This window comes from Macrosteles quadrilineatus, unplaced genomic scaffold (assembly GCF_028750875.1).
Source record: "Macrosteles quadrilineatus isolate MER2022 unplaced genomic scaffold, UCM_ALF_1.0 Scaffold_9__3_contigs__length_116548681, whole genome shotgun sequence".
Taxonomy (NCBI): domain Eukaryota; kingdom Metazoa; phylum Arthropoda; class Insecta; order Hemiptera; family Cicadellidae; genus Macrosteles; species Macrosteles quadrilineatus.
In genome coordinates, this window is record NW_026542602.1 from 92,930,991 (window position 1) to 92,945,313 (window position 14,323).

The 14,323-nt window shown below is 34.3% G+C and overlaps 1 protein-coding gene across 9 annotated transcripts in view; it reads right to left on the bottom strand.

Moving 5' to 3' along the window:
- Positions 1–2,762: 2,762 nt before the first annotated feature.
- The window catches only part of LOC129002424 (protein polybromo-1-like), a 70,136-nt gene continuing 58,575 nt past the window's right edge, over positions 2,763–14,323 (bottom strand). For 6 of the 9 annotated variants that reach the window (XM_054430211.1, XM_054430214.1, XM_054430213.1 and 3 more), the window contains 11 exons: positions 13,690–13,862; positions 13,032–13,100; positions 11,844–11,984; positions 11,038–11,160; positions 10,128–10,248; positions 9,325–9,477; positions 8,599–8,749; positions 6,891–6,976; positions 6,180–6,242; positions 5,108–5,195; positions 2,763–4,649 (listed from right to left, as the gene is read on the bottom strand). In XM_054430211.1, coding sequence (XP_054286186.1) covers positions 4,433–4,649; positions 5,108–5,195; positions 6,180–6,242; positions 6,891–6,976; positions 8,599–8,749; positions 9,325–9,477; positions 10,128–10,248; positions 11,038–11,160; positions 11,844–11,984; positions 13,032–13,100; positions 13,690–13,862 — 1,385 coding nt within the window. In that variant the 3' untranslated portion in view covers positions 2,763–4,432. Of the gene's footprint in view, positions 4,650–5,107; positions 5,196–6,179; positions 6,243–6,890; positions 6,977–7,655; positions 7,736–8,598; positions 8,750–9,324; positions 9,478–10,127; positions 10,249–11,037; positions 11,161–11,843; positions 11,985–13,031; positions 13,101–13,689; positions 13,863–14,323 lie in introns of all 9 variants that reach the window. The other 3 variants (XM_054430216.1, XM_054430210.1, XM_054430215.1) reach the window with 2 other exon arrangements.

Consider the following 14,323-nt stretch of genomic DNA (forward strand, 5'->3'; position numbering starts at 1 on the left):
AATGTGAGCTATCATCATGCCAAATTTCAGCCCAATCCGACCAGTATTTTTCGCGTTCACTTGTCACAAACATACATCCATACATCCAAACTTTCTCATTTATAATATTAGTAGGATTTTGATCAAATTTGGAAATTGTTTTTATTTCTTACTAACTATTAACATTAACAAAAAAAAATAGTTTTATCCTCCCTGATGCAGCAAACCTAAGTACTTGTTAAACTAATTCTATTTAAATAGGGAATAAATGTTATATTTTTAAGTAGACATTTCAGTGTAAATCCAATCAGTCAGATGGAATTCGCTTAGTCTACAGGTTTGCTGCGGCGGGGGTATTTGGATTTGTTTTGATAAAAAGTATTGTTAAATATTTGGTTGGACTGCAGTCAACTTAATTCTGTTAAAAACCTTGTTGGATATTATTTTTTAAAAACCATATGAAATTGCAAGCCACTAAGTGTGTGGACTAATTGGTCACTTTAGCTATATAACTACCTGAGGTTATGAAGTCTACTTCCATTACTAGATTACAAGGAGTAGTTGTATTGAAATATTAGGTAAATATTACTTACCGTACTCCAACACTCCCCAGAAAATATCACTTGTTTCTAAACTCTGGTGTTGTGTTGTATTGTTGTACTGAAGTATATTTTAAAATTTCTACTATAATTTTGGTATTGTGTCCAACATGGTTCCTACTACTACATTTTCTACTTTTATAATATTGAACCTTTCATTTGTGGTTGTTATTGGTAAATTGCAGCTGAATAACACAGCAATGTTCGACAAAACATTGGTTGACTGTGTTCAATCCACAATAGAGCGCTTCTGTCAAGAAAGAACTATTACATTTCTGACAAAGGAGCTACCAGCCTCTGTTGGGGAGAAACTGTTGATACAAGGATTGAATAAGGCTGTTGGCATTCACTCTCTACCACCAACAGATGTGTTCACTTACAGGAGGATGTACATAATTCAACCCATAGAAAATGTGACCACTGATAAAATATTTGATTCGATACTATCAAGAGGCAGCAAGGGGTCATTTTACCTAATGATTTGGCCTCCAAATACAACTACATATTTTGTGTCCAGAGTGCACAGTTTGTTTTGGATTCATAGAATATTGAGGGTAGTTAGTTTCATCCCCAGTAAAACTTCAAAGACTTATGATATATTCACATATTTCCCTTACACAGAAAAAATATGCGGAAGTGGGGTCCAAATCCAAAAAGTAGACAGATGTTCACCTCAAGGATTTGAGACCAATTTCAACCTTTTTTCTGGGTCCAAGAAGCTATTGAACTTCTACGGCTGCAAAGTGTTGTGTTTTGGGAACAACCTCTACCCGTACAGTGTTCTCACCAGGGGGCCCGACGGAACTTGGGAGGTGGAAGGAACAATCCTGTACTTGCTGGATACTTTGAAAGCTCACTACAACATTTCGTTTACATATACTAATGTTTTCAATGACACCGGTGGATGGTTTTTCTACAATAATTCGATGCAAACAGATTTGATGAATGATAACAAGTCCTACGAGTTTGGATTTGGTTTGTATTCCAACATAAATGCATTGAACGATCCAATGCTGGAATACTGCTTCTCTTCAATTCCTCAATGCATTACATGGGCAATACCGATGAACGCCGGTAGATACATACCTCTATGGACTATTTACTGGATAGAATTCTCACTCATTGTGTGGTGTGTGTTGATTTTTACAGTTATCACAATCACAAAAGTAATCGTGGTCATAAGGAGGGTCGAGAGGAAAGAAACTACCCTGACCGGACAACTAAGCCTCATCTTGTCGACATTCTTTTCCATTACAGGACACATGACTATTGTAAAATCTGAATTGTTATCGATGCGTATCCTTTTGTTTCAATGGGGTACTTGGGCTCTAGTGATTCGTTGTGCTTACGAGGCCTTCCTCGGCAGCCTCATGACAGTTCCGATTCCCATTGAACAAATTAAATCTCATGGAGAAATTCTTGAAAAGAACTTCAGAGTTGCAGGTGGGATCAGGATGTTCGAGCTTTTAAAAACAACTTCTGAAAATAGCAGAGTTTTGCAGTCTTTGGTGGAGAGATTTGAGATCCTAGAGGCTGATGACGCTGAACTTGTGTTAGATGTGATTCACAACAGCAGAGACTTGGCTGTGTTGCAGCCCCGACTCTACTCTACCTACATGTCTCACAAGCTGGCCGTACGTCGTGGCCTCGACAGTCTAGTAACCACCATGCACCCCTGCCTACTCACTGCCATGTCCACACCTCTGATAGTGCAGCGAGGCTCTGTCATGGCCAAGATGCTCAACACATTTAGCAATCGAATATTTGAATCCGGATTGATCACGTTTTGGCATGACAAGGACCGTTTTCAAGTACAAACCAAAGAGAGGGAACCGGTTTCAATCACTTTGCACAAAGTTTATGGCGCCTTCATGCTACTTGGGGCTGGATTTGTACTTGCAGTGGGGGTGTTCATAGCTGAACTGGTTTATAGTAGGTATACGTTGAAAAAAAAGAAAAAGAAACAACTGATCAAAATAAACTGTTCAACAAACAACCAAACAGTAAAAATATTATTTATCAAATAGAATTTCGTTTTGTTACACAGCGTGATTGATTCCTTCACACACCACAAGTTTTACAGTATCGACAGCTTGTTGCAATATGACATTTGAAATTTCACTATATAATAGACACTAAAACAGTTTTGCTAGATGTAAGGAGTAAAATAAAAACTGTAAGTACTAAAATGTGTACTTATTTATTTATTTTGACTCACAACACGTTTTGGACACAAAACTCAAAGGTATAAAAATGTATGACAACATAAGAAAACATTACTGTACAAGTAAACACACAAATTCTTTGTATTACAATAATTCAAACAATTTTAATTCAATAACAAATTTAGTTCAACTGCTATTAGTATGACAAAAATATAGAATCTTTGCTGTAGTCATTAAAAACAATATAAATATATAGACTAAATTTGTCAACTATACAGGATTAATAGTGTCAGAAAATGTGAAAAGCCAATACATTTTTGACAGTGTCAGAAAATGTGAAAAGCCAATACATTTTTGACATTTTTAATTGCACCTTAAAGTAATATTCGTCTATCAAAATATTTCTTAGCTGGAATTTTATTAAATAAACTCAAGAGATTCTTTTGCAGATTTGAATATTTTGCCTAAGGAAAAGAAATATTTTCTAATTGTCATACTAGTATGGAAGTAATTCCTAAACATACTATTTTACAATATAGATACACTAGCTCACATTAACTCATGGCCAAACATCTATTCTAACACTCAAAACACATATTCCACCAAATACATATTTTAATCCCTCCTTTTGATTATGTCATTAAAAAATAGTAGAACAAAGAGTTGAAATAATCTGGATTTTAAATCTAAGGATTTGCTAATTTATAAGTTTTACATTGGTATAAATTACACCCAAAAAAATTAGGAAAAATGTATAAGGAATTGGTGCTAGGTAAGACTAAAATTGAGGTTTTGGTGAGAACAAACAAATAAGCTACAATCTACCAATAATAGCTAGGGTATATATATAATGATAAAAACAAAATAAGATCATTTTTGATAACTATTATAAATCTCCAGTCAAAAACAAGCAATAACAGATAAGTGAGTTTTCACATATGTATATAGTTAACTGTGGAACTTTAATTTATGCTTCTTACAGAAACACTTTTCTTACCTGCAGCAAACGCTTATGTGCAAATCTTTGGTAGTTGCAATACATCTGTTGCATTTTGAAAATTATTGCACATTCAAAATAACAGAAAACAATTTCCTTGCTGATAACTATTGAGAGATCAGCTGAACTACAATTCCCACATTTAAGCAATGTGAATATTTATCCTCCCACAAAATTCTAACCTGCTATACTGTATTACAAAAGTACTGACCATAGTTCAAGGTTAATACCATTAGGTAAGGGTCATAAATAATTATAGTCCAATTCCAATTATGATAAATACTCTTTTTTATCCTATTGTATATTTAAAGCTGGTAATTTGTCTTATTTTAGTGGTTTTCTAGGTCAAATAAAAAGAAACAAATAGTAAACAACAAAATACTCTCTAAATAAATCTGTGAAGAGTACTAATCAAATGGTAATAGTATTAAATTAAAGTATTAAATCTTTTACCAAAAACTCTTACGTTAAAAAGTCTTTTGATTTACAGTATTAAGTAGGTAGAAAATACTACATACGTTTTACAATAAAAATTTTGCTTGATATTATTATACTAAACTTCTTTCTCTCTGGGCAAAACACTAAACGCACATCAAACCATACTTTGGACTGAATTTTCCACTATCCACAAAAGATGACAGTTTTACACAGGCTTGTAACTCGTCAGAGTTACGAGGTAGATCGGTCGTGATTTAGACTAGTTTTGAGATGCCGAGTGCGTCACGGAACATAAAGTCCCGCAGAGTCCACAGTGCTGTCAGTATGTTGCCATGGTTACCGACACCGTTGCCGAGCCAGTGTGCCGGTAGTTGCGCCAACTCCGGGGCGTCAGTGGTTTCCTGTGCCGCCTTCAACTGCTTATCCCAGTTGCTGATGCTGCGAGATCCTGAGTGGAGTCCCTCTATATACCTGCGACAGAAATAACATTGTAAATTTGATATGTTCCGAGGTGTAGCTACTATGGTTTTGTGGGTCCCTGAAATATTTAGGCCGGGCCAACAACTGGCCCAAGATATCAGTTCAAGCGTGAAATAATTTTCTGAGTCAGGTGATTAAAATAAGAGATATGCAAGCAACTTAATTTTTATCCGCAAAATATACATTTGACTACACCTTTTCAACTCGGCATTGTCAAAAATGTGTAAGAAATCAATGCGACTAAAAATGCAGTTTACCTTCATTCTTACCCTACTTGGGTTCAGAGTGTAGGAAAATTGTATTTAAGCTTTAACCCATAATAGTAGTTCATGGGGTTTATCAATATCTGGATATAACTGTCACGGAAATAAATTGGATGCTTTCAAACAAAACATCTTTAGAGTAATGTTTCCTACATGTACGAAAAGATTAATAGAAGTATTTCATACTTAATGTAAGCTTCAGAGTGCAGCAGACGTGAAGGTCTTGGAGGAACTGTGACAAACAACGGCTCGTTGTTGCGACCTCCGATGGAACCTATGCCAACATGGTGAAATTGTAATTCACTTTGTAAATTATATCAAGGGTACAACAAAGTACAGCCTATATTACTATTACAGACTAAGGATGGAGCTGGACATTCTATTCCCATTTCAAAGTTGTAGCCAGTTTTACAATTTAAAAAAGTCTTTGAATTAAATTGACAGAGTGTGCTGTTGTAAATTACTCATTTCTGCATTTTAACCAAGCTAAAAATTAAAGTCAATTTATCACAAACGATGGCATCTTTTTAGACACAAACTACAGTATTACAGGAACTAATGGGTAAATAGAATAATTGTGGAGTGAAGCACACTATGTCAGTGGCTCATTCAACTTTGTTCTTTTTTCATGAAAAAGAGGCTACAACTGGTCCATTTATATGGAATGTCTTAAGAGCCTATGGGCTACAGCTGGTCCATTTATATGGAATGTCTTAAGAGTCTATGGGCTACAAATGCCTTAAGAGTCTGTGGGCTACAGCTGGACCATTTATATGGAATGTCTTAAGAGTCTATGGGCTACAGCTGGCCCATTTATATGGAATGTCTTAAGAGTCTATGGGCTACAGGTGGTCCATTTATATGGAATGTCTTAAGAGTCTATGGGCTACAGCTCTACAGCTGGCCCATTTATATGGAATGTCTTAATGTCTAATCCAGTATCTAAATAAAGTCTGGAAATTCTCTCTTATAGATCAGCTTAAGACAATAAATGTTTTCAAAGACGTTAATTTACAAAAATAAAGTTCTAATTGAAGTATAGGTAAATTTTTGTTGAAGAGCAAAAATAAAAACTTCATTTGTTTTGAAGTGTCAAAACATAGTAAACAAGTTAAAACGTTGAAGAACTTAAAAAATATCATAAAATGCATGTTTTTTCTTATCAGTAAAAAATAGGGCTGTATTTCATACTAGCTCAATCAGTAATAAGATGAATTATACAAAATTACATTTTTAGAGTAAATCATTCAACACTCACCTCCTCCATTCTGTGAAGCGGGCGAAGGAGTATTACGAGAGTAGAACAATCCAGGCGCCATTGCTGTGGAGAACATACATCAACTCTCATCAATATACATAATCAATCAATATACATGGTGTAAAAATAAATCGGTAGATACCAATTTCATAGATAAAACTTTCCTACAGAAATAAATTTCCATTACCAAGACTAAATAGATTGTTTTTTTCTATAAAACAAAAACAACTAAGCTGTACAATTTATTGAGACTAATGTCTGATTCCTTGGTACGTAAAATACACCAAATCAAAATTGTTTAGTCAAAGGTTTTTTGCAATATCTGTGTATTTTTACCCATGTTGGTTTTTGTATTGTGTTTGTCATTTTTTATATCTGCAATAATGTTTACTCATGATTTTTTTTAATGCCTTTTTTCATGTAGAAAAAATCCCATCCCGCCCCGTCCCAAACTCAAAATTCCCGTCCATCCCAAATAAAAACAATAATTTAGATCATCAGTCGAATACTGAGTTGTACTTACTAAATAAAATCTACTTTTATTCTAATTTTTTTTTCAAAAATCCAAAAAGAAAGTTTTTGTGTAACTTATTGAAAAATCACGTCTCTAATGAGCCTCTACTAGGTTTATTTGATTGAAAGCTAACCAAACACACGAGATCCGCACACTCGTTAACTAATACTACTCATTACAAGACCAGTTGTACTTACATGCGGCGTGCATGGCGATGCCAGGCAGAGGCGTGCTGGGCAGAGGTTTGGCGACGGGCTTGGTCCGCGTGGAGGCCAGGAAATGCCTGTCATGCACATGCCAACACATCACAACACGACACACAACAGTCACTCAACCATGCTCTGTTTAGTTAGTCCGAATCTGAATCTACTTACAGATTCACTATTAAAGGATATATTGATGTTTTTAGATTATAAAAAATAGTAAGTTGGTTTTAATCAGATATGAATTATTGAATTTTGTAAGGTTTTTAATAGAAATTTTGAATAGTATCAAAATTTTATGAAATTTTATGTTATGCACTTGGAAAAAAGTATATTGGCTTAAAATCTTTAGGTTAATATTTAGATCTCAACAAAGATAAAATAAATAAATATTTGAATTCTTTTGATAGGGTAATAATATTCTTTTGGTATATCTGTTTTCTACTGTTTTAAGTTGTTTTAAAATAAAAACAAAATAAAAATACTGACATCATATGAGAATGTTCAATAGTTAAATTTGCCTAAATATATGTGCCTGGATGCACATGTCGAGTGACCAACAAAATAAAACACATTCTTGGCAAATATCTATTGTAGACGGATAGAAATTATAAACAAATCAATATACAAAATAACATACACCATACAATGCTGGACACCAATATACCTAAATGCTAGAAAAAAATATAACAATGAAATGACAAAAAGCCGAGGTTCCTAGTTCAAGCCGGCTACCGAGCAAGACAATGTAACACAAACCAGCAGCTGTCTCACTGATGGAGGACGAGGCTGTAGTGGTGGGGGGAGGGGGGGGCGGACGACTTGACGGCATAAAGTTCCTGCAAACAGCTGTGTTAATGTACAACAATCAGCTGACAGAGCAACACTGCACTCGCATGTCTGACAAGTGACAATGAAACTAACAAAGTATAAACTCTCTATTTTGTATCAATCAGTTAAACTCCACCAAAGGAATCTGATAACATGGCACATTTAATTCAATTTCCATTTTAAAGGGGGGGGGGGGGTTTAACATCGACCTGGATATATTTTGTAGAGTTTGGGTTTGTTCAGCAGATTTTTGGCATATTCTGCAGAATTTGCAGATAATTCCCTGAAGTTGGATGTATTCAGAATAATTGTCTGATATCTATTGATATTGATAGCCATTTTGACTTTTAATGTTATTAATTATTTGGGCTACCCCTGCAACAACAACTAATTTTTGATGGTGCTCAGTAGCCTGCTTAAGTGCTTCAAGTCCTGGAATACACTGGAGTGTTTACTTTATTACAATATCTTCTACGACATGATGTAAATCCAATTAATAAAAAATTGTATGTGTTCAATTTCACTTCTTATGGCTGCTTTCTTTTCATTTAGCTAATAGCTAATATTGATTTGCTTACAAAGTGATATATTTTACATGTTTCCATGGGTTTTCTGTAGATATAAGAGTACATAGAATCTGGTACATACCTGCTATCCTTTAAGCAACTCATTAGGTGTTAAATAATGTTGTTTAAACCAAATTTTGCACAGCTAAACCAACCATTATTTTGGCCTGGACAGAGATGGTCCATGCAGTATTTCATTTAGAGCCTTAGAAGTTAAAAGAGGGTGTACAGTAATTGGCCCAAGGTAACAAAATAAACTTTTTTCTATAATATAATAGCATGAGAAAGTTGTAGCCCTTGCTTACTTGCTGCGGTGGTCAGGATGCACCACACGGCCCTGACTCTTCATGATGTGCACTTCCTTGACATGTCGCGCCAGCCGGTGCAGACTGGGGAACGGTGCGATGGCCTTCCTCATCCTGGTGCAGCCCCTCCACTGGCACTGGAACTCCAGTTCTACCAACACGACAACACATAACCAAACTGTACATGATTCTCTTTGACATGTATTAAAAGGTGAAATGGTACGGTATTTCAGTTTAAGTCTATATCAAGGGGTCTCCAATTGTGTTTATGTATTATTCTTCTGGGCTGCTGAATGATGGTAAATCAAAAAATTTAAAAGCATCTCCAGTTTGAGACTTATACTGGGAAGTTTTGAGACAAGCTTTTAGGATCAATGGACTTTGAATACTTTGAAACTTGAGTGCACTAAGCACCTAACCCCACTGATTATTATTTTAATTATCATGGCAGAGCTACGATAAGTTTTGAGAACTGCTTTGAAGAACTTCAATTAAGGAACAAGAAGTTAAGAATGTATGGATGGCTACCGGTACTACATTCTATCCTGAAATATTGACCGATCTTTCCTCCAAAGATTTAGAACACCACCCTTCAGTAACAAAGCTTGGAGATTATGGTCTGTATCATTAATTTGGTAACTGAATAACAACAAATGAAATCTTATTGCTCAAAAAGCTCAAATGAAAAAAAAAACCCATTAACATTAAATGTTGTGTTGTACGTACCATGAGGAGGAACAGCTGCGAAGTACATGTGTACATGGCCGCAACCCTCGGCTACAGCGTGTTCTATACAATCCTGCATATCCTCAAACTGCCAATCACAGTTGTCCCAGCAACACTCGTACACCAGGTCTGGATGTTGGTTCTGGTTGGCCACTGTAAAAGTTACAGTTGCAGGTTAAGTGTGCGAGATGAAACCATTTACTGTTAACATAAGAGCTGTTCAAGGACAAGACAGCATAACCTGAAAACTGGAACCTAGTTTGTCGTCAATGTGCAGATGTGAGTCAAAGTAATGGCAATATTCATACAGATACATAGTAAATACAAACAAAACAGGTTAAAATTAAAAAGTCAGGTCTGTTAAATGAATCACAGTAGAATTTTTACAAGTGAAATGAACGCTTTAATCATAAATATTCAATGGTTGCATATATTATCTGAATATGTAAAAGTAGAGATATGCTGCAAAAATGTATAAAATTTGTATTCCCATTTTTGGAATTTAAAAATTTTGGCATTCTTCCACAAAGCGAACTCACGATGTCATTGTGATTGCAAAAACAGTTAATTAGTAAGTTGGGTTACTGCAATTTTGGGGAGATAATCAAGATTTCAATGTGAGAAAGTCACATAGCAATGGGAATTGGTGTTTCCTTTCCTCAATACTGTTGGTATCGAAAGTTTTATGGAACCGAGATTAAGAATTGTTCCACTCCCTATTTTTTATATTATACCTAACATCATTTTATGGCTTATTTCAGGTTGTTAATGGTTGAGTGAGTATACACAACATAAACAGTTACCGGTAGTGGCTGGGGAAGCAGGAGCAGCTTCCTCAGCGGCCATCTTGGCTGCTGTCTCCTCATTCACCCTCGCTGCTTTCTCTTCCCAAGCGATCTTTTCACTTGTGGGTAAATTGCGCCACTAGAATCGCAAGAATACTCGTTATTGTTGGGGGAAGTTTATCAAAATGTGATAATAAATTGCTCTACAGAAAGTATAGGAAGTTAAAATGTGTATATTTAAGATGCAAGATATTTTTGTTGATTCACAAATATGTACTATAGGGCTAAAATTTCTCCAGTCTATACCAGCTCACATCCGAAAAAAAAAACAAAATTTAATAAATTCAAGCAGCTCTTAAAAGAATATTTTTTAAGAACTCCCTGCTACTCAGTAACAGAATTCTTTAGTTAGGCCTAACTTATTTTGAATTCCAAATACTGTAATCCTTAAAGTCATAGTTTTGTTAAAAGTAAAAGTAAAGTAATTTTAGTACTCTTTTTATGTATTTAATTAGCAGTAAGCAATTTTGAATTTAGCTTATGACTCTATTCAAGTTCATGTAATGTGAAACTATAATGAATAAAGAATGTTTTGACTGACTTTGACTTACTACGATGAAATCCTACAAAACGGTTTTGTTAGAGCGATTGGAGGTTTTAATAACACGAAGTTAAATTTATTTTTCTGAAACCAAGACAGTATATGGATATGCTAGATGCTTTTTGGTAGCACATAGTTGGAAATATCAGCATCAGCCAGTAGTGTGGGAGGAGGGTTTTAAAATAGGAAAAAAAGGAAGTACAGTACAATAAAAGAACTTTGAAATCAGGTTAATTATAGATAAGTGAAAAAAGAAGGAAGAACTTATGCCAGTAAGGTGAGGACCAGATGGAGGAGGTGGAGAATAACTATGTTGAGATGTTTTACCTCATTGCCCACCATACGACTGACTTCTCCGAAGGAACAGGCAGGATTGTCAGCAGCGATGCCTTTTCTCACATCTCCCGAGTAGAGAATATACCCAGTGACCAGCTTTTTCTGATCCCTCTTCTAAAACACATTACTTTTAAGACAAGAATCACTTTTCTCAATTTATCAACTAAAAAAAAAAATAAAGCAATAAATAATAAAATACTATAAAATAAAACAAAAGACAAGAATATTGTCATGACAATACGTGTTAGGTGTAAGGAGAGAGTTTTTGTGGAGAATATAAGGACAAGTAAGTCAGTTGGTTTGGATCAATGTAATCGTCCTTCGTCAATGAATCTGGACAAACAAATTCCAACCAAAGAAGAAGAACCAAAGACAAGAAGGCCAAATAATGTGACAGGAGGAGTCATTAGAATAGGTCAAACACAATAAGGTAAGGAAACTTAAAAGGAGTGAAAGAGAAGGAATATTCAACAGCCAGAGGTAATAGAAACATGGTTCTGATAAAGCAACACAAATTGTGTAAAATAAAAGTGTTTCACTTTCACAACATTTTTATGATCTTTGGTTTTTAAGTTTTTAAAAATCTTAAAAATTAACACGGACCTTATGAGTTGCCATGCTGGTGACGAAATATAACAGAAAATCAAAACAAATTAAAGTAATTCCAATCACAATTTAAACCTGAGCATCATAGATTGAAGTGTAATGCCTTAACTACACAACACCACATTGAAAAATACATGGCAGCACGGAAGAGAGCCTGTATTTAATGGGTTCAATGAAACAAATATTCCTGCCTTCTTGCTAGTGACTGGTGTGCTAGCATTAGAGTTCTCGCCAGTATGAAAGGAGCCTACTGACGGGGGGCCCCCATCCATGGAGTCCTCACACATTATGTCCTCTAACTTGATATTGGTGGCGGGGGAGGAGGCTGAACACTGCAACAAACAAACACATCAGTTAATAAATTAAATACAAGCAATATGAATTTAATACAGTAGCCTATATTTATCACCAACTCAATAATAATAAATAGAAAATGGATGAAAAGTTAAATGTTCAAATACACACAAATATTGAGAAAAATATCCAAGTCGACACTTTTGAATTTTATATACAGGGTGTTTCATTGGAACCCTGAGTAACTTGGGTCAAAACTACAAGCATAGTTTCTAAGCTCACTCGTTTTCTACTTAAACGTAAAAATAGTTTTTTTTAGGTTTTTAGTGTATCTGTTAAACATTTTGATTTCTGGATTGAAAAATTTACAAGATATTTTAATAAAACTTGCATTGCTAGATAGAATATATGCAATTATAGCTCCTTCAATAATAATATCATTTTTCTGTAAACCCTTAAGAGTGTTAGATTAAGTAATAAATAAAATAAAGATAAACTAATAAAAACATCAACAACAACTATTGGCCTTTTAACTAAAATTGAAAGACCTAATACCACAGTATGAACATACCTACTACAAAAACACTACTAAGGGAATAGGGAGCACAACATTTAATCTGCAAACAGTACAATTCAAACATAACTGACAACACTTACCATTATATTACTCAAGAAAGCAGCAAAGGGAAAAAAGAGCATTAGTTTATGATGTCATCGATATAGGCTACATGGGACTAGTTAAGATAGGACAGAAGACAGTAACTGTTTGATAGGTATGCTAACATTATTATTCTTACTCCAAGACTTGACAACTTTACTTCAAAGTTTTGATTTTACTTAATAAAAAAAAAAAATTTTATGGATCCTGGATTACTCAAAAATGAAAATAAAACAGGATGGTTAAATTATACAGCTAAATCAATGAAAATCTATACCAATGAAACTATATAACTAGTAGTTATAAATGAACAAAAGTTGTTAAAATAATTAATTTCTCAAAATGAGGTTAATTAATTTTTGGATGTAGGTAATTAAAATATAAAAAATGTATCAATAATGATCTGACTACAGCTAATAACTCTCACCGAATTCTGGTCAAAGTTTTGCAGGTACTGATTGGATTTTGATTCTTGCTCAGCCTCTTTGGCCCCAACCTATAAGACAAAAACCGTATAAATGTAATTTGAACATGATAATTTCAAACAAAAAATATAAAATTTAAAAATTAATGTACTAACTTGCTAGCATAGATATTAATACCTTGCCTATCTTTGGAAGCCTACAAAAGGAAAACATTATTTTTTTCATACTCAGATAACTTGGAGAGGTTTGGACCTCTGTTTCTTAAAAGCAAAATATGATGTATAAATAAGCCAACTTTTTTTACTAGTCAGTTACTAACAGATTTGTTTACTATGGATCTACAATGTAAGTATTTTTACTCATATAATGAAAACGTAACAATATTTTTGAACACATTAGTTTTTAAGACACCACTGAGCACCTACTATTTTGATTAAACTCATTGATATGTATAACATGCAAGCATAGGACCTAAAACTAATTTTTAAATATATAAAAAAACAAAGAAAACAAGCCAGAACTCGGGATTGCAACTTGAGTTTGGTAACTTACTAACTATCAATTAGCAATCTTTATTGCCACTTAAATAAATATGCAAATAGGCCTGAATTCTAACAGTGCACAAGCGTCAATTTTACACTGGCCAGAACACCGTTTCACCTTCTGAGGGTTGATGAGTCTGCGGAAGAAGTAGATCTCGTCCTGCGTGACTGCGGCAGAGTGAGTGTACTTCTTGAGACCTTCACGAGGCAGCTCCTTGATGGATCGTCGAGCCTCGTCGTATTGTGACTCACACACATACACATCCGACTCTGGGATCTCTGTGGGCCGGCCTAACAACAACAATCGAATTAATATAAACAGAACACCCTCTCATCTTTATATCTTTCATCCTTATTTAATTTCATCATGTTTATAGGTTTTTATAGCATGTTACTTTGGATTTGATCATTAATGTTATTATTAAAATGAATGGTTATTTATGTTTTAGAAGTTATGTGGTAGAGAAGACTAGTTTTAGTCCTAACTTTGCCTCTCAAATAAAGACATTTTCCATTTCATTTCTCATAACTTATGTATCTAATGGATTTTTTTACACTTTAGAGTCTTTTTAAACACATTCCTCAGCTTATATTAAATGAAAATACTGTCAACATTTATAAACACAGCTCCAATAACTTAAGAGACTTTGGAAGTGAATAAGTGATAAGAGCATATGCAGATGTTAAAGGTGAAAAGTAAAAATGTATGTGGGCTTAATATTAACTATAAAGAGGAAATGTTTTGTACCTGC